The sequence below is a fragment of the Apostichopus japonicus genome, chromosome 23, assembly GCF_037975245.1.
Source record: "Apostichopus japonicus isolate 1M-3 chromosome 23, ASM3797524v1, whole genome shotgun sequence".
NCBI lineage: Eukaryota > Metazoa > Echinodermata > Holothuroidea > Aspidochirotida > Stichopodidae > Apostichopus > Apostichopus japonicus.
In genome coordinates this window covers 16,344,247-16,363,479 of record NC_092583.1, presented here as the reverse complement: position 1 = coordinate 16,363,479, position 19,233 = coordinate 16,344,247, and the positions used below count along the sequence as shown (strand labels likewise).

The window sequence follows — 19,233 nt, the reverse complement described above, 5'->3', positions numbered from 1 at the left end:
CATTCTCACTTCTCATACTCATTCTCATCTCATCCTGGTCCTCTTTCTGACTCTCATCTCATTCTCATACTTGTTCTCGTCTTGTACTCATTCTGATCATCTCATTCTCATCTCCTTCTAATCATCTCATCTCATTTCCTTTATAAAAAGGATAGTATGCTGGCTCAATTTAGTTGCTTAAGAAAATTGCTGGAAACTTTCTGCATCTTTAGGTCAAGACCACATTCTCTTAGCATTTTGTATGTTATAAATTGGATTTTTTTTCGAGTTTGCTGATATTTTGTGAAATGCATCTAACAACAGCAGACTGAATGATGTCATCATGTCAATTGAGTTGAGAATGTTTTATTTTAATTTTTTGAATATTTAGATCATTTCAATAAGTCCTAAACAGTCTTAAGAGTTGCTCGAAATAAGGTTTTCTTGAATTGTTTCATCATTTAATATTTTTCTACTGTTAAGATTGAAAGCAGTGATATGAATGGTGCAGACAGGAGGACTGTCATTTCTGATTTACATGATCCTCGTGACCTTTCTGTTCATGGTGACCATCTCTACTTTATAGGTAAGATTACTTAACTAGTACGGTAATCTAGCCAATGTTAAAAGAGGGGAAGAGTAATGTATGCGAAGAGTAGCTTCGCATACCTCACATACCTCAATACTTCACATACCTCACATACCTCAATACTTCACATAGACATTCGTAAAGGCATTGAAGACTCGCCCCAAACCACGTGCGGCCATCTGAAAAAGCTAACTACAGTAATGAAACGTGATACTTTGTTATCTTTAGCTGGACCTGAGATGTCCATTGCTGTATTGTTTGTACACTGTGCTGTGGGTATTGACCGCAGCTGTATGTACTGACTGTACACTAGTGTCTAATTACCAATGGTAGCAAGCTGTGTGTATTTTCTGGGATCGATGGTGGTGTCTAACACTTTCTTTGTGCGTGAGTCTTCACATCCTTTAATCCTTGGTGGTTCCATAGCCACAAAAGCAAGTGTGAGGATGCATATCATAACAGGATACTTGGGAATGTTTGCTGGCAATCCAGTACAACTTACCATCAACTTGTTGTTATATAGCAATTTGAGCTGGTGATAATGATCTCTAAAAGTGATTATGTGAGGCCTTCCTAACACTACAGTTGTATGCACATTATTGTTGAGTGTTATGTGAAGCTTAATCATTTTACAGACTTACATAACAGCAGCTTTATCTTTCTTGATAGGTCTTCTCACTTCCACATTTTGAAAGATGGTTTTCTTACATATGGATTTCATCTCAGTCTATGTTGGTACATTTGCAACAAACAAACGTACAAACAAACGTACATTAGAATATAATTATTATTATATGCCGAGTTTACACAGATATTTGTTGTTCAATATTCACAGACGCTAGACAAGTTGAGCGGTCAATTAGTAATGCCCCAGGAGCCATATATCACATTTACGGACTACCTCTTTAACACAACCTTAATATCTTTTATACACAGATAACAATTTGCAACAGGTTATTAGGGTAGATAAAAGCACTGGAGGAAATTTGATGATCTACAGACACAACGTCCTTGCTACAATGATCAAAGTGATGGTTAGACCTCTCGGCATCACAAATGGGTGCGCCGTGAACAATGGTGGTTGTGCTCACCTTTGCCTGCCAGTGAGTCAAGACTCAAGGGTCTGCCAGTGCTCAATGGGCTTTGAACTGAATCCTGATGGAAAAACTTGTCGAAGTAAGTTACTCTTTCCGTGCCATTATAATCACCATTATTAGTAATATTGTTAATACTCTTTTCCTCAGTTAAATTTTTGTTATTGCCAGAGGGTCATAATATTTTTGTCTTTCTTATGCCCATTATTATATCCCCGCATTCCTATGTTTTGTTTTCATTATTTCACCGCTTGACGTCTCTTTGATTAATGGCTGTTACAAGCTTAGCCAATCATGGTCAAGTATTGGAGGAACATTGTAAAGATAACATTACACATTTCTACTGGGAGGAAGGGGAGGTGGGGGTGGGGGAGGTTGAGGTGGTTGAAGGGATCATTGAGATAAGACATTTATTACAGAGAAAATATTAGGGCATATCTTATCGCCAGCAAACACTGATTTCAAATCAACAAATTTATGATTAGGTATGCAGTCTGGCAATACCAGTTAATAATAACTACATTCTTTGTGAACCCTACACTGAACAAATTTATTCTGGGAGTCCTGACTCCAGAATCATACTTTTAATAGTGATAAAATTATTGTGAAATTTTCCTTTTTTATTCATTTTATACTAACTTTTAGCACTAGAAAGATAACCTTTCATTGTCAATCAGTGAAGTTATGTCGCGTGAAGGTAACTAAAGAGAAACCAGGCGGACCTTGTCCTCTAGGCGCTTAGACGCAGGAAGTAGTCCAAGGCTATGCGCCTAAACACAGCGCAGTATACATATCGCACGTATTCACGCAAATGTTTACAAGTTATAGGCTAGACCTGGACGTGAAGCTGAACCTTGTCACAAAACTGTGACTTTCCTGTTCCCATGTTGAACCCGCTATCATTGCATCTTGCATTACGGCCATTCTTACCCTTCTTGGAAAACCCGAACCCTGTCAGTTATGCCGGGTTTTCACAGATAATTGGACCAGGCCAGGCACAGTATTGTACTTTGTGGCCTATTTGTATCAATCATTTGTCTAGGCCTAACATAACAGTTAGGTTCTGGATGGTGCAGCATAAGCTAGATCTATTCTTACTTTAGGTTAGGTTTATGCTCCTCATTTTCACTTGGACTGGTTACTGGTATTAATTATACATATGACATTTTACCATGTGACCTTTGACCTCAGTTCCCCTGGCAACCACATATTTTGATAGTACTGGACATTTCCATTAAACCTGTGAAGGTTCCATGTAAATTCATTGTTTCCCCTTGGAGTTATAGCAACAAATTAATTTCCCTAAACTTGACCTCTGATTTTAGGCTTTTGCTTCCCACCAAGTTTGAAGAATATCAGCCTAGCTGCTTAGGAGGAGCTTTAACACAAAATTTCACTAAAAATATACCTTTAACAATGTGACCTTTGACCTCTGTTCCCATGGCAACCATATATTTTGATAGTACTTGACATTTCAATTATATCTTTGAGGGTTCCATGTCAGTTCAATGTTTCTCCTTGGAGTTATAGTAAGAAATCTTTTCACTACAGTTAACCTTTAGAAGAAATATAACGTCTGTAAAGCGCTTTGAGACCTATCACTGGTATAAAGTGCTATATTAAAAAAAAAGAAAGCAAAAGCAAATAATAGCAGTCATCTTGTACTGTGCTATCTCAACATTGCTGCACGTCTTAAGCCCGGGTCACATCTGAGCGATTCAACACGCGATTCAACTCGCAATACAATTGAAAGTTGAATCGCGTAGTTAGACACGGGTATCAACTTGTTGCGCAATAAAAGTTGCGCCGTCGATTTGGGTTGATTTGCAGTAGAGCAATGTCCTAATCAGCGCAACTTCTCAGAAGCAACTTTCTGATTCGCGCGATTTAGTTGCGAGTTGAATCGCGTGTTGAATCGCGCAGATGTGACCCGGGCTTTAGAGTATCCTGATATCTCCCAAAGAACAGTAGATTACCTCATTAAGGTAATGTGCCATAGATTTGAGGTTTCATCTCATTAAAACATTTTAGGTTGGATATAGTTTTGAAGACTGTTGATCAATGTCTCTTAGTATCTAAGTATCCATATCATTTACCCTTTGGGAATTTGCTTTTGTCATTTTCTTAGATGTAACAAGATTCCTTGTTGTTGCACAGTTACATGTAATTCGTGGATTCACCATCAGTGGTAGTGACCACCATGAGGCAATGGTACCAGTGGGTGGTCCACGTAAGTATTGTAACATTGTTTCATGCAGGGTTTGGAATAATAAGGTTATAGCCTTAAGCACACCCCCCCCCCCCCCCTCCTTCGTTTAAGGCTTGTCAATGTTCAGATTTGTACATGGAGTTTCTAGGTATGATCAGACTTTTCCTTTTTCCTTCTTTTTTTTCAATTCTGATGTGCAAACAACAGTATCAAAACTCTTGTTGGATGTTCTGGTACGTTGCAAAGAAAGCTAATTTGCACCTGAGGATTGGGGTAAAAGTTTTTTCGATGATTTGGTAAAGGTTGGTAGGTGGGATTTACATTTTATAGTCGTTAGCAATCCATGTTTTTATTTTAAATCTTTCATGCTTTAGCTATTGTCTAATATGGAAGTTGCAAATTGCATCAAAGGAAGATAAATATATAAGCTTTGATCACCCTTAAAAAGTTACAACAGTGGGTATAAGAATGAAAAGATATGTCTACATCAGTTTCGTAAAACATAGAAATAGGTAAAGTGAAGAGGCGTAACTACCATTAGGTTCTCGACTGAAAACTTTTTCCAGAAAATTCCGGAGAGAATTCCTGTTGATCTATTCAAATTGCTGCTGTGCTGTTGTGATATTCCTGAGGTGCCATTTGTTAAATGTAGTTTGGTTCTGTCTTTTCAATGTTTTCAAAACAACTCTGCTTGCCATGGCTATACCGCATTGATGATGAAAGGGGTGCCCCCCCCCCCTCGCCCCTCAGTACTTGAAAAAGTGGTCAGATGGTGAGGTACACTCTTATCTGTCACATGAGAACACTAAGTAAGGAATAGGTGCAACAATTACATGCCTGCCTCTTAACTCTCTGAAGACTCATGGAAAAAGGCGAGGCTTGATATAAGCTGGTGCTGATATGCAATCGTCATATAAGTCAATAAGCTTCTGAACCCTTGGCATTTCACATCTCCGCCACATGTAACCTTATGTAATCAAGACATAGACAATGTGTGTTGTATGTGATGTTATGTAAAATTTGAAAACTATGCACACAGGATTCAAAAAAAAATTGGCGTTTGTTTTACTATCCGATTATGCTGGTACAATTAGTCTGATAAATATTTTCTTGCAAACCAGAAATTCATTCCACAAGCATTTGAAACTTTCACTTGTTCTTGTTCTTCTTAAACAGTGTATGTTTTAGCAATTGATGTCCTTCCACGGCAACATTGGCTATATTTCTGTGACTACAGCCCTTCAAACAATCGTCCAAGCAACATAAAACGTGTTCACCCCTCAGGTAGCCCTATTGAGGACTTGGTTACCAATGGCATCGGGGCTTACGGTGTCAGAGGCATCACAATAGATTGGGTTGCCGGTAAGTGTATCCTCGTCCCTTGTATCTATGGATTGAAGAATATTAACTCTAGTAGGCTCTTAGCTCTTGTAGGGATTTTAACTCCAGCAGGTTTTTTAGCTCTGGTAGGGATTTTAACTCTAGCAGGCTCTTTAGCTCTGGTAGGGTTTTTAACTCTAGCAGGTTTTTTAGCTCATGTAGGGATTTTTACTCTAGCAGGCACTTGAGCTATCGCAGGGATTTTAACTCTAGCAGGCTCTTTAGCTCTGGCAGGGATTTTAACTCTAGCAGGCTTTTTAGCTCTGTCCAGGTTTTCAAGTCTAGCAGGCTCTTTAGCTCTGGTAGGGTTTTTAACTCTAGCAGGTTTTTTAGCTCATGTAGGGTTTTTAACTCTAGCAGGCCTTTTTAACTCTGGCCAGGTTTTCAACTCTAGCAGGCTCTTTAGCTCTGGTAGGGATTTTAACTCTAGCAGGCCTTTTTTAGCTCTGGTAGGGATTTTAATTAACTCTAGCAGGCTTTTTAGCTCTGGTAGGGATTTTAACTCTAGCAGGCTCTATAGCTCTGGTAGGGATTTTAACTCTAGCAGAATTTTAGCTCTGGTAGGGTTTTTAACTCTAGCAGGCTCTTTAGCTCTGGTAGGGTTTTTAAGTCTAGCAGGCTCTTTAGCTCTTGTAGGGATTTTAACTCTAGCAGACTCTTTAGCTCCGGTAGGGATTTTAACTCTAGCAGGCTCTTTAGCTCTTGTAGGGATTTTAACTGTAGCAGGCTTTTAGCTCTGGTATGGTTTTTAACTCTAGCAGGTTTTTTAGCTCATGTAGGGATTTTTACTCAAGCAGGCTCTTGAGCTCTTGCAGGGATTTTAACTCTAGCAGGCTCTTTAGCTCCGGTAGGGATTTTAACTCTAGCAGGCTCTTTAGCTCTTGTAGGGATTTTAACTCTAGCAGGTTTTTTAGCTCTGGCAGGTATTTTAACTCTAGCATGCTTTTTAGCTCTGGCCAGGTTTTCAAGTCTAGCAGGCCTTTTTAGCTCTGGCTAGGTTTTTAACTCTAGCAGGCTCTATAGCTCTGGCCAGGTTTTCAACTCTAGCAGGCTCTTTAGCTCTTGTAGGGATTTTAACTCTAGGAGGCTCTTTAGCTCTAGTAGGTTTTTTTTTACTCTAGCAGACTTTTTAGCTCTGGCCAGGTTTTCAACTCTAGCAGGCTCTTTAGCTCTGGCAGGGTTTTTAACTCTAGCAGGTTTTTTAGCTCATGTAAGGATTTTAAATCTAGCAGGATTTTTAGTAAAGAGGAAATGTACATATATATTGTAAAGAAAGCAAAGGGTTCCGAATAATCATAGCAAATTATAAACTCGTACTTGACAATAATTTAGTTGTCTCAGTATATTGGTTATCTGCCATGGACTAGTAGCTGACTAAATGCCTATGGAGAGAAAAGATGAAAAGGCTAGGGATTCAAAGTACAATATGATGCTAATATGGTACAATATGCCAATCATACCATTCAACAGTGCACAGCATTTAAAAGGACGGGAATAGGTAGGAACTAATACATCCCGAATAGGTTGAATCAAACTATAAATAGACCAGAAACTAAACTGAAGAATATGGTCACAAGAGAAAGTCTGTCTATTCATTAGAAGTGACCGGTCAGGAAAATGCTGTGCATATCGCAGTGTTAAGGGTGGATTAAATGTAGCCTAACGAGGAGCCTAACGGGAGTAGCCTAAAGATGAGCGGGGCCCTGTATTAGTTAATTAATGCAGGATGTCGAAAAACATCTGATGACACGACAAAAAGTCTGAACTTGAAATGTAACTAGCACGTTGTCAATAAGTACGAACTGACATGATACTGAAAAACATGGCTATTGCCTAACCTGTTGAGATTACCTTATATCCAGTAAAGAGGTCTATCTTATGGCTACAAAACAACATATATATATATATATATGTTGTATTGTAGCTATAAGATTGTATACTGTTGTATATTGTTAACTGCTACCAGCTGAATACAGAGTAACAACGGGCACTTTGTGTGGAACAAAGAAAACACATTTACATAGGGATGCCAGTTAAATTCACAGATAACAATGAGGATCATCTGGCCAGTGAAAGGAACTGCAGTGTTACATAGTTGGGGTTGTAACACAGTATATAGTTAGAGTAGAGTTATTTGACACACACCTTTCTATTTTACTGGTTACACACCTACTCCCTATTCTGTTTTAATAAGCTACCTGACATCATATTATATTGTTACCAGGCATGAGCTTTTTCGGCGAATTCGCGGAATATCCGTGATTTCTTTTCTTCCTCGGGACAAAAACTAGTATCCTAACACACTGTAGCATATGCAATCTGGAGCCTATACCGTAATTTTTCAAAGTTCCTTATTTTTTTTACCCCAGGCCTGTATTGTTACACTGCTAAGAATATAACACCTCTTGTTTCTGATTGCAGGTAATCTATATTGGTCTAATGCATTCACTTCACACACATATATAGAAGTCAGCCGTCTGAACGGCACAAATCGTAAAATTCTCTCCAGAGCAGAAGACCATCTTCCACGGGCTCTGGCTGTCAATCCAATCAAAAGGCAAGTCAAAGTTTTTTATTCTTTTCTTCTTTTTTTGTTCAAGCTTTTTTTAAAGCAGTTTTTGGTTCCTTGCTTTTTGCAAAGCAAGGAACCTATGCGTTCAACTTGGCGTGTGTGTGTGTGTGTGTATGTGTGTGTGTGTGTGTGTGTGTGTGTATGTGACGCTTGGCTTGTGTACACGATATCTCAATAAGGAAATGATGTATCATGATGAAACTTGTTGGGTGGATAGCCCATAGTAAGAGGAAGATCCCTATTGTTTTTGGTGCCCGCAAAGGTCACCAAAGGTCAGTTAGATGCCAAAAACCAATATATTAAAAACAGCAATAACTCCCATTGACAGGGTCCGACATGGTTGATATTTTGGGAGTAGTTGTGAATGGGGTAAGGCATCGTTTCCAAACATAACGGTAATGTGATCGAAGGTCAACAAAGGTCAATTAATGATAAAAAACTAGTATTTTTGCGATAACTTGAGAACGAAATGTCCGTTAGGGTTGGGAGTTGCTTCAATGTAATCCAATTGTCGACCCGCACCTGGGTGACCCTTGACCTCAATTTGACCTTTGGTGACCTTTACATGTTTTTGGGGATTTTTACAGTTTTGATGCTATTTTCAGATGTCAAAGGTACCTTCTGAACATAAATGTCAATAGGTTGACCCCGTGTGACCTTTATGTGCGAAGTTATATGGGGTCAAAGTTTTTCGGTCGGAGTTAGGATGGTTGCACAGACTTGTCGTTTTGTTTTTTGGAATCAGGAGATTAAACTACATCTGAAACCAAGGTCAAAAGGTCAAAGGTCACATTAGAAAAAATGTGCTTATTTTGGGAGGAAACGAGCAAAAAAGAAAATGTTTGGTTTTGATGCTAGATTTGGATACCAAAGGTACCTTCCGATCAAAAATGTCAATGGGTTGACCCCCGTGTGACCTTCGTGTGCGAAGTTATACGAGGTCAAAGTTAATTTTCAGACATTTAATGCAATAACTCCCAGTTCCAAGGTGTGACACGGTTGATATTTTTGGAGTAGTTGCAAATGGTATAGGGTAATATTTTCAAACTTAACGGTCATGTGATCCAAGGTCACCAAAGGTCAATTAATGATAAAAAACTAGTATTTTTGCGATAACTTGAGAACAAATTGTCCGTTAGGGTTGTGAGTTGCTTCAATGTAATCCAATTGTCGACCCGCATCTGTGTGACCCTTGACCTCAATTTGACCTCTGGTGACCTCTGGTGACCTTTTTGTGTTTTGTGGATTTTTACAGTTTCGATGCTATTTTCAGATGTTAAAGGTACCTTCTGATCATAAATGTCAATGGGTTGACCCCCGTGTGACCTTTGTGTGCGAAGTTATACGAGGTCAAAGTTAATTTTCAGACATGTAATGCAATAACTCCCAGTTCCAAGGTGTGACATGGTTGATATTTTTGGAGTAGTTGCAAATGGTATAGGGTAATATTTTCAAACTTAACGGTCATGTGATCCAAGGTCACCAAAGGTCAATTAATGATAAAAAACTAGTATTTTTGCGATAACTTGAGAACAAATTGTCCGTTAGGGTTGGGAGTTGCTTCAATGTAATCCAATTGTCGACCCGCATCTGGGTGACCCTTGACCTCAATTTGACCTCTGGTGACCTTTTTGTATTTTGTGGATTTTTATAGTTTCGATGCTATTTTCAGATGTTAAAGGTACCTTCTGATCATAAATGTCAATGGGTTGACCCCCGTGTGACCTTTGTGTGCGAAGTTATACGAGGTCAAAGTTAATTTTCAGACATTTAATGCAATAACTCCCAGTTCCAAGGTGTGACACGGTTGATATTTTTGGAGTAGTTGCAAATGGTATAGGGTAATATTTTCAAACTTAACGGTCATGTGATCCAAGGTCACCAAAGGTCAATTAATGATAAAAAACTAGTATTTTTGCGATAACGTGAGAACGAATTGTCAGTTAGGGTTGGGAGTTGCTTCTACGTAATCCAATTGTCCACCCACATCTGGGTGACCCTTGACCTCAATTTGACCTCTGGTGACCTTTTCGTGTTTTGGGGATTTTTACAGTTTCGATGCTATTTTCAGATGTTAAAGGTACCTTCTGGTCATAAATGTCAACAGGTTGACCCCTCGATGAGCTTTGTGTGTGAAGTTATACGAGGTCAAAGTTAATTTTCAGACATTTCAGGCAATAACTCCCAGTGCCAAGGTGTGACAAGGTTGATTTTTTTGGACAAGTTGCGAATGGTATAGGGGAATATTTTCCAACTTAGCGGTCATGTTATCCAAGGTCACCAAAGGTCAGCTAATGTTAAAAAACTAGTATTTTTTATTTAGAAAATGGGCAAAGAAAACATGTTTGAATTTTTAGAGTTTTGATGCTCCGTTTAGGTCTCACCGATCAAAAATGTCAATTGGTTGACCTACGGGTGACCTTTGTGTGTGAAGTTATGTATACAAGTTCAAAGTTAAGTTTTAGACATTTAATGCAATTAAATCCCAATACCAAGGTGTGACACGGTTGATAATTTGGGACAAGTTGTGAATGGGGTGGTGGAACATTTTCAAACTTAAAGGTCATGTCATCTGTGGTCACCAATGTTATCATATCTGTTGACCCGCTTGTAGGTGACCTTATACTTCTTACATTTTCGACGCCATATTTAGATCTCAAAAGTGCCTTTTGATCAAAAATCCGATCACATTTTGTGATCACAAAAGTGTTGGCTATAGTGTTGGTTACTTTATGCGTACATGTAGGGCCACAATTGCTTGGACTATTTGAGCCCAATCTTGCTTGATAATATGTGTATTGTCATATACCCCAAGCAAGGAACCACAGTGCCCTTGGGCTCTTGTTTTGAGTTGATTTGGCAATTATTATTTATGATATCCTACCAATACTACAATGTATCATATTATATCTTCTCTTTTCTTTTTCACATTCATCTCATGTTTCTTTGCAGAGTGTAATTTCAATTATGTGTTGACATAGTTGACAGAAAACAATTGTTAAGAATTTAAGGGAAAACAATTTTAATAAGTACTACACTTCCATTTTGTAAAATGCAAAATACTTAAAGAATAAAGTAGCATCTAAATATTGTTTGTGTATTTGTCATTAAATTGTTTAAGTTATGACTGGTTATGATTGGTCTGAATGCCTTGTCATCATGAATATGCATTAGATGCACCTGGAAAAGCATTCTGTCTCTCAAACAGGTTATAACCAATTTGATGGCTTGGCAAGGTCGGAGGGTGCAAGGAATGAAGAGTATTAAATAGAGAAGATATCGGGACCAGGAAATCACAGTACCTTCAATATTAGACATCTGTAACAGCTTACAAGTGAGAGAAATAATATTAGACAGAATGAAACATAGTAACTAAATTAAACAGAAAGCATCCAACCCTAGTATCTGTTTTTTTTACTCTGATTATGATAGGACTTTTCACGAAAATGTTTTCCCCTGCATTTCAGATATCTATATTTTGCTGATTATGGTATCAACCCACATATTGGTAGGTATGATCTGAATGGTCAGAACCATGTCTCCATTGCTAGCTTTGGAGTTCAGGTATCACTTGACCTGAGTGTTGACTTTTGGACGCACCGGATATACTGGACTGACATTGAAGCTGGTGTGATAGAGCGTGCCGATTGGGATGGCAGCAATCGACAAATATTTAGAAGTTCAATAGCAACCCCTGTTGGAATTACTGTCTTTGAAGAAACGGTTTGTAGTGTTTTTTAAAATCTCACGTGGATATCATAATTGTTGGAATAAACTGACTCGAACACAAAAAGACAATACCATTGAAATTAATATTACCGCTGATTGTTATGTAGACCTTCCATTGGTCTCTTTTTTGATGTACTTTTTCGCGGAATAACTGTGATTCTTTTCTACCTTGGGGACAAAAACTATTACCCTAACACACTGTAGCATACGCAAACTGGAACCTATTCTGCACTTTTTGCAAAGTTCCGTGATTTTTTTTTACCCCAGGCTCATCCCTGTTTTTCTTCACTACTCTCATCGTATAGATGCCTAGATGGTTAACGCCAGACATGATTTTTTTTTTCAAAACAATACACTATTCCTACTCACTGTTTCAAATTTTCTGAATCTCGGGGTGAAAACTTTTTGAAAACATGAAAATATGAAATTTTTTGATAATTTGTAAAATGCATCTGACAACATTAGAATGTCATCAGGGCACAAAATGTCTTCGTTTTTCTTAATAATCTGTCAATCATATATCCACAGACAGAAAGAATATTTGTACAAAATAGAATGGATGGAATTTTTAACAGCTATATAAGAGAACTTTGACAGCTATTAAAGCAAAAATTCTAAATGCTTCAGGTTTCAAATAAATCGATAAATCGACAAGAATGTAATAATAGCCTCAGTAAAGCTATTGAAGAGCATTTGCCCAGATGACATCACAGACCCCTACTGGGAACTGACGTCCTGGAGTAGTTGGAAGGTTCAGTCTGTCAAAATAGGTTACAATCAATCACCAATATCTCATGTCAGGGGCCAGATATTGAGATGAGGTTTCCAACTAGCAGTGTGGAATAGATTTTTCTTCAATATACGATTGACAATTTCTACAGAAAATGCTTTGAATTAATATTTCTCATATCTCGTAGCTGTATTGGGTGGACCGAACTGTGAAGAAAGTTTACAGTATAAACAAGAATGCTGATGCCACTGTAGAACCGACTGTGTTGAAAGAGGACATGCCTGAGTTAAAAGATGTGTCGATGTATGATGTAGCAGCCAAACCAGAAGTACCTGGTTAGTCTACTTGAAATTTTCTGTATAATTTAAATAGTTCATTGCTCCTTGTTCGTTTATGTATGTATTTTAGATCATCCTGCAAGCAGGAACTCGCCAAGAAGCCTCATTGGCTTAACAAAGCCGTAAGCTGACCGAAGTCAGTCTCTTACATTCATATTTAACGTCCATAATTATGAATTGTCAATTGTCAACAACTCTGTAACCTGGACAACATACATTAATCTTGGAGTGACTCAAACCGGGGACCTTATGATTGAAAGGCACCGGCGTTAACCGGCGTTAACTCAGCGTTAACCGGCGTTAACCACTCAGCTTACATTCCGCAGCATTATAAAGCAGCATTATGAGTTGATGTTATCCTACGCAACGAATATTACTTACAACAGGATTCAGGCATGAGACTCTTCCGCGGAAACGCGGATTTCCGATTTTTTTTTTTTTCATTTTCGCGTTTTTTCCCGTAATTCGCGTTTTTTATTATTTTTTTTATTTTTTATTTATTTATTTATTTTTATTTATTTATTTTTATTTATATTTTTGGCCGAACATGCTGGACTGTGAAGGGAAGGAACACCGAATTTGACCAGTGGTGGAATCAAGTAGTACAAAGCAAGCAAAAAAGCCTTTTTTTGGTTCAAAAAAGCTAATGGATAAATTATACAAGCAGAAATTCCACACTTTTTTGGCGAGTTACGTGATGTGATAGATTCCATCTAGAGTCCACCATTTTGCATTTAAGCCCTCCTTACCTGACAAAAAAATTCTAAATTCGATCGATAAATTTCAGTTTTTTTTTCCCGGCTCAGTCTCATCCCTGAGGATTATAATTGATCACACTTAGACCCTGGTATTCAAACAATCGGCCCACCACTGACGGATGTTGGCAATCTGGGGTGGGGTCTACAGGGGGGAAGCACCCTCTCCCCATTGAGGATGTTGTATTCTAGGGAGGGGTCGACAGGAAGACTAGGACTTTTTTTAACAAATTCCGGTGCTCTTTTAAGCAGTATCATAGTATAATTTATTTCAAATTTGAAAGCAAACACTCACAATTTAGTTGTGTGTGTCTTCAATACAAAAATATCTTTTTCAGTGGCTTTGTTTTGATCAAGAGTTTTTATCCCAGATAAAAACAGTAACATTAGTGATCATTTGAAAGAAATAAAAAAATGTCTGTTCAAGCTAATGAAGTGAACTAGAATGGGATTTTAGTATTGAATTTGATTGAAAATGATCAACTCATGATCAGCTCAAAAGAGCTGTTTTTGTTTCTTATATGAAAATAATTATTCCATATCTATAGACCATCCATGCATTGGAGAAACCAATGGAGGATGTGCACAACTTTGTTTTGCTAACCCAGTCGGCTCAGACGTGGATCACACATGTGCCTGTTCAATTGGTGAGATAACAGCAGACAACAGGACCTGTAGATGTGAGTCAGCTTTTATTTCAATGTGTATTCTATATATTAAGACACTCCTATGTAAGTAATCCCTCATGTTAAGAATGCAATAGTAAAACAACATTGATTGAGCAGGCGGATGAAATGAAAATGGACATTTCACAGATATTGGGTAATGTTAGGCTACATATTTTTGACATTATTTTTTGTTGTTACCGGTATTGGATCAAATTCGGCCAATAGATTTGAAATATCTGCTATTGGCAAAAGCTGATAGTAATATTATATGTGCAACACTAGTGCGAAGCTGCAAGATTTGCATCCACTCACTTCTGATGATGATATTGAATGTTACCTTGCAACATTTGAACACCTGTGCAAAAGCCAGCTAATTCCAAATGCACAGAGAAAAGTAATTCTGGAAACCCTTTCTGACATGCAGAGCTCAAAAAGGCATTCCATCTGTTAACGGAATGTGTGGTGTTTTTTTGTTGTTTTTTTTTTTACAGTTTCTGACAAATTTTTGGTTTATGGAAGCTATGGAGAGATAAGGAGCCATTCCATCTATCCAGGGAGCCTTGATTCTCCAACACCAGCAATCAAAGGCATTGTTTACTTGAAATCTTTTGACTTTGATTATCAGCAAGGAAAAGTATATTTTATAGCCAGACCAGGAATCGAAGTTGCTTCGATTAACTTGCTGGATGATGGAAGCCGTGAACGTTCCGTTGCTCTTGATGTAGGTAAGTGCCAGCCCACAATCTAAATCACCATCAGCAGGCGTTAGACAACCTGGAAATGTAACAAAACAATTCTGCAACTGAATGTTCTGTTTATTTGGTTATCATACCTTTTAAATTTTAAAGGAAAGGGTTCAGAGTTTTTCATATTTATCGCAAATAACCAGATAAATGCCAAAACAACACTTCATCAAAGCATGTGTACTCATAGGAATGACAAGTTGAGAAAAATTGACATTTGAATGTATTACCTCAACACCACTAGAATAAATTATAAAATGTAAATCAACAACAGAACAAGAATGTGAATGGAAATTGGTGCAAGCAATTTCCATTCAATTTCTTTGTATTCATTCGATGGTTGGTTTGTTGTTTATATGTTCCTTCATTAACTTGTTCGACCCGATACTCTTGAAGTATTCTATTAAAAGAGATTTTACCATCATTTTTTGCAGGATACAGTTTTTTAGTACGAATTGACAGGGTACATCGCCGACTTTATTGGAACCGGTTTTTTGTAATATACTACAGAAGTTTGGATGATGCAAATGATACCACTTCAACAATATATACACGTGGGGGCTCTTACTTTGAAATTGCTCCATGCCATGGGTAAGCAATTTTGCCCTTAATTTTGGTACTTTTTAGATCGATGCTTTGGCATCCATTGGAACCTATGCAGTCAAGTATAATAATAAAAATAATAAGTTATTCTTACATAGCGCTTTATATCAAAAGAATGATCTCAAAGCACTTCACAGAATCGCATAAAATAATACAACTTAAAAATATTACAGCTTAAAAATATCACAGTCTAAAAATATTGCATCCTAAGAATTACAGAAATATATAACTTAAACAATAATTATTAAAAATAATAAAATTCAGAAATTAAAGATGAAAGCAATAAAATATGACAGCATACAATAAAACTAAAATACTAAACTATTACAGCTGAAAATTAGTAACAATAAGACTATCAAAACATAAATAGAAAATAAATTTCAATATAAAACAATCAAAAGATGGCAAGATGGTAACACATAAAATATGACTGGAGGTTTAAAAGAATAATATTTTCGAAAAAGTAAGTTTTAAGGAGTGCCTTAAAAACATTTAATGATGGAGCTGCCCTGATGTCATTGGGGAGTGCATTCCATACATCAGGTGCAAAATAGGCAAAGAATCGCGTGCCAAAAATTTTTTGGGCGAATCTGCCTGGCTCTAGTCGTATCTCCATAGAATGTCTGCGATTCTGTCGTGTGCGATTGGCAGCAGTATATATCTCAACATCCATGTCAAAAACAGTTTGTAAACATATATCTCAACCACCACAAGTTGAATCAATGTCATATTTAGGAGGTAGATGCACTGTGATGTGAAGATGATTTTTGGTTCCCATTTCATGAATATTCATGAATGGGCATGGCTTCATGTAATATTTGATTCATGCTGGTATGGTGAAATTAGTACATAGTAAGCACATTTTCCTGACATTTCCATCATCCTTATGTTATTAATATTCATCATATTATAAGAAATGGCTTTTAAAACATAAGACAAGCAAATGTTTATTTATTTATTTATGGCAGCTGAGTACAATACAAAAGAGACATCTGAGATCTGTAATGAACATTAAATGATGACTGAAGACAAAATTTGTTGATATGCAGAAGAAGATTGAAAGCAAATTATCAGTCCAGGTACTTTTTAAGAAAAATTCGCCCAGGAAAGAACCTGGGCACGAAAACCATACTACTGAACGACTGATCCGCTTCTAACCCCAGTCCCCTTGCATCGGGACTGTGACTGTGTGATCATCGTCGGGTGTGCATCACCATTCCCGAAGGGAACAGATACTACACATGATCTTAGCCAAAAGGTTGTATTTGGACACCCCATTTCATTTTTGAGCAATGACTCTTTTAAACAGTTGAAGTTTTTCAGTTAAAGGGACTGGATTTTGTTGTCTAATACACAGACCATTAGATCAATTTCTCAGATGCAACACAAAACTCAATGAGATTACAAAAGGCTTTTATGGTCGCTAATGGTATGTTTCATAATGTGTTACAAGTGTGTTAAGGACAAATATATCGTTGAATATCATTCAATGTTGCTCTATTGTTTATATGAAGTTTAAAGAACATGTTTTGGTTGAGTTATTAGACCTTTACAAGCAATGAATGGATTAATTAGGGCTCAATCAACAGTCTGCCCTGGTACCTGGGTATAACGCAAGCAATGCACAAAGCTGTAGGCCGCGTGCATCCAGCAAAAGCATTATAGTCCTCCCAGTGAGTGTTATATCCTGCGATTAACATCCGGTAGACCATTAATTATAAACCTCTTCATTCATACATATATTGATCTCAGAATGCTACAATTTAAAAACACAACCTTTAAAGGGAAAATAATCGACAAATGTCTCGAGAAACCCTACCCATAGTTCTTTACTTGTATTATAGTTAATAGTCTCAAACAATGTAAATGGGCCAATAACAAGAATGACAGTAATAGGCTATGTATGTAGTAAGACACAATGAAGACAGAAGGACCTATCACAAAGCCTACTACACCTGCAGTTGTCATAGTAACATGAACCGACTCATTTATGTCACATGCATTTTCGTGATTCCATTTGCTGCTGCATTGCCGATCATTGTGATTGTCATTGCTGTAACGGTATAGGCCTAGGCCGAGATCATGTTAAGCATGTGTTGATATTGACAATGTTCTGACAATGGATAATTGGTTGTGTTGTATGGGTTCCACTCATTATATTTGAACATTTGCCTCTGCTGATTCAAAGCATCCAGTAACGTTAGGCTTATTTTTGCTTCGATGGTCACTTCACACCATGATAACATTAACGCTGGTTACGATGCCAGCCATTGCTAAAATAGGTTATCGTTGTTTCTCGTACCCTATGGTAAGTGGTCTTCAGACTGGAAGTTTGCTTTCTCAGAATATTCATACAGCTCATACTATGTAAGAGTGTTAGCTCATTGGTTAACGCCGGTGCCTTTCAATCATAAGGTCCCCAGTTCGAGTCACTCCAAGATTAATGTATGTCGTCCCAGTTACAGAGTTGTTGACAATTGACCATTCATAATCATGGATGTTCAATATGAATCTAAGAGACTGACTTCGTTCAGCCTGCGGCTTTGATAAGCCAATGAGGCTTCTTCATGAGTTCCTGCTTGCAGGAGGATCTAAAATACATACATACATACATACATACACACATACATACTCTCAGTCCCAAGTGCTTTGATGCAGAATTTCAATGTACAGTATTCATGAAATTTGACCCAACTGGGGACTATAATTCAGGTATTAATATTCAGTATCACGACATATTATTCATGACGAAAATAATTAGACAGATTATGTAACAAAACCCTGGTAAATATACTTCCAGTACAGGATGAAACTGTATAAAATATAATTTCCATTCCTATCTTTTGCAGATATATATTTTTTATAAATTCATACTGGTATTGGAGTTACCAAAGCAACGTTCTTCTGACTCGTGTGAGTTTACACGGTCAACAGCGACAAAATATCCTTGAGAGATCTAGTATAACAAGTTTTACCCTGGATAGACCGGCTTCCATGATTTACTTTACAGAATTTTCAAAGTAAGTATTTTTAATGGACCCTTTCGGTTGTGTGTCTCTTACTCTTTATCATTCCCATTGCCACCCCTCCATTTCTATCCTAACCCTTGCACTTTTACTCCATTAATAAAAAGAACAATAAACTTAAAAAATATTTGTATTATAGAGGTAGCAACAGAAGCTTGATGAAAAGAGATTTACATCACAAAATCTTGGAAATATGTTGGGAGCTAATCCTTCTTATAGTCAAGTAGGCTCAGTCATACCGGCGCTGTGGCCGAGTTGATAAAGGCGCGGTGGGATTTGAAGCAATGAGGCTTAGTAAATATGAGGTTCAGAGTTCAATCTCCGACGGGTTCATAGTAAGGTGTGTTTTTCATCCAAGAGCAATCTACGGTTTTCCAATCTGAAATGACTTTCCAAATTGAAAAGATTCCAAATTTGAGTTAAAATGTTGAATTGGAAGCCACCCGACATGAAAGTTGTAATAAATTCTCCCACATGTGTGGTCTCTTAAGCGTTGTAAAACTAACTGCCTGGTTAATTGACTGTTTGATTGATTAATCCCCTTCCCAACATGAGCTGCTCTTTAACGAGGTCATGTTTGTCTGATTCCCTGCCAAAGGCAAAAAGGAATCTTTGTGATAGTGATCGAGTGTGTGTGTTTAATGCCTTGGAGCATAAACAAACTAACTCAAACAGGTCAATATAGGCCACCAGCGATCAAAAGTTATAAATCTTGTGTGCAATTCTGCTACTACTTAAAGTTGTTATGTAAAAAGGAATCATTTAGCTTTTGAGTTTCTAGAGAGTTTTGGGAGGTACAGGAGTTTCCAGTTGATATT

At 37.5% G+C, this 19,233-nt stretch overlaps 1 protein-coding gene across 3 annotated transcripts in view; it reads left to right on the top strand.

Moving 5' to 3' along the window:
- The window catches only part of LOC139964780 (low-density lipoprotein receptor-related protein 2-like), a 144,372-nt gene that overhangs the window by 63,128 nt on the left and 62,011 nt on the right, over positions 1-19,233 (top strand). For all 3 annotated transcript variants that reach the window (XM_071966743.1, XM_071966742.1, XM_071966744.1), the window contains exons 36-46: positions 463-565; positions 1,505-1,744; positions 3,791-3,892; positions 5,048-5,233; positions 7,673-7,808; positions 11,291-11,546; positions 12,470-12,617; positions 13,924-14,055; positions 14,535-14,768; positions 15,221-15,377; positions 18,239-18,409. In XM_071966743.1, coding sequence (XP_071822844.1) covers positions 463-565; positions 1,505-1,744; positions 3,791-3,892; positions 5,048-5,233; positions 7,673-7,808; positions 11,291-11,546; positions 12,470-12,617; positions 13,924-14,055; positions 14,535-14,768; positions 15,221-15,377; positions 18,239-18,409 — 1,865 coding nt within the window. The remainder of the gene's footprint in view (positions 1-462; positions 566-1,504; positions 1,745-3,790; positions 3,893-5,047; positions 5,234-7,672; positions 7,809-11,290; positions 11,547-12,469; positions 12,618-13,923; positions 14,056-14,534; positions 14,769-15,220; positions 15,378-18,238; positions 18,410-19,233) is intronic.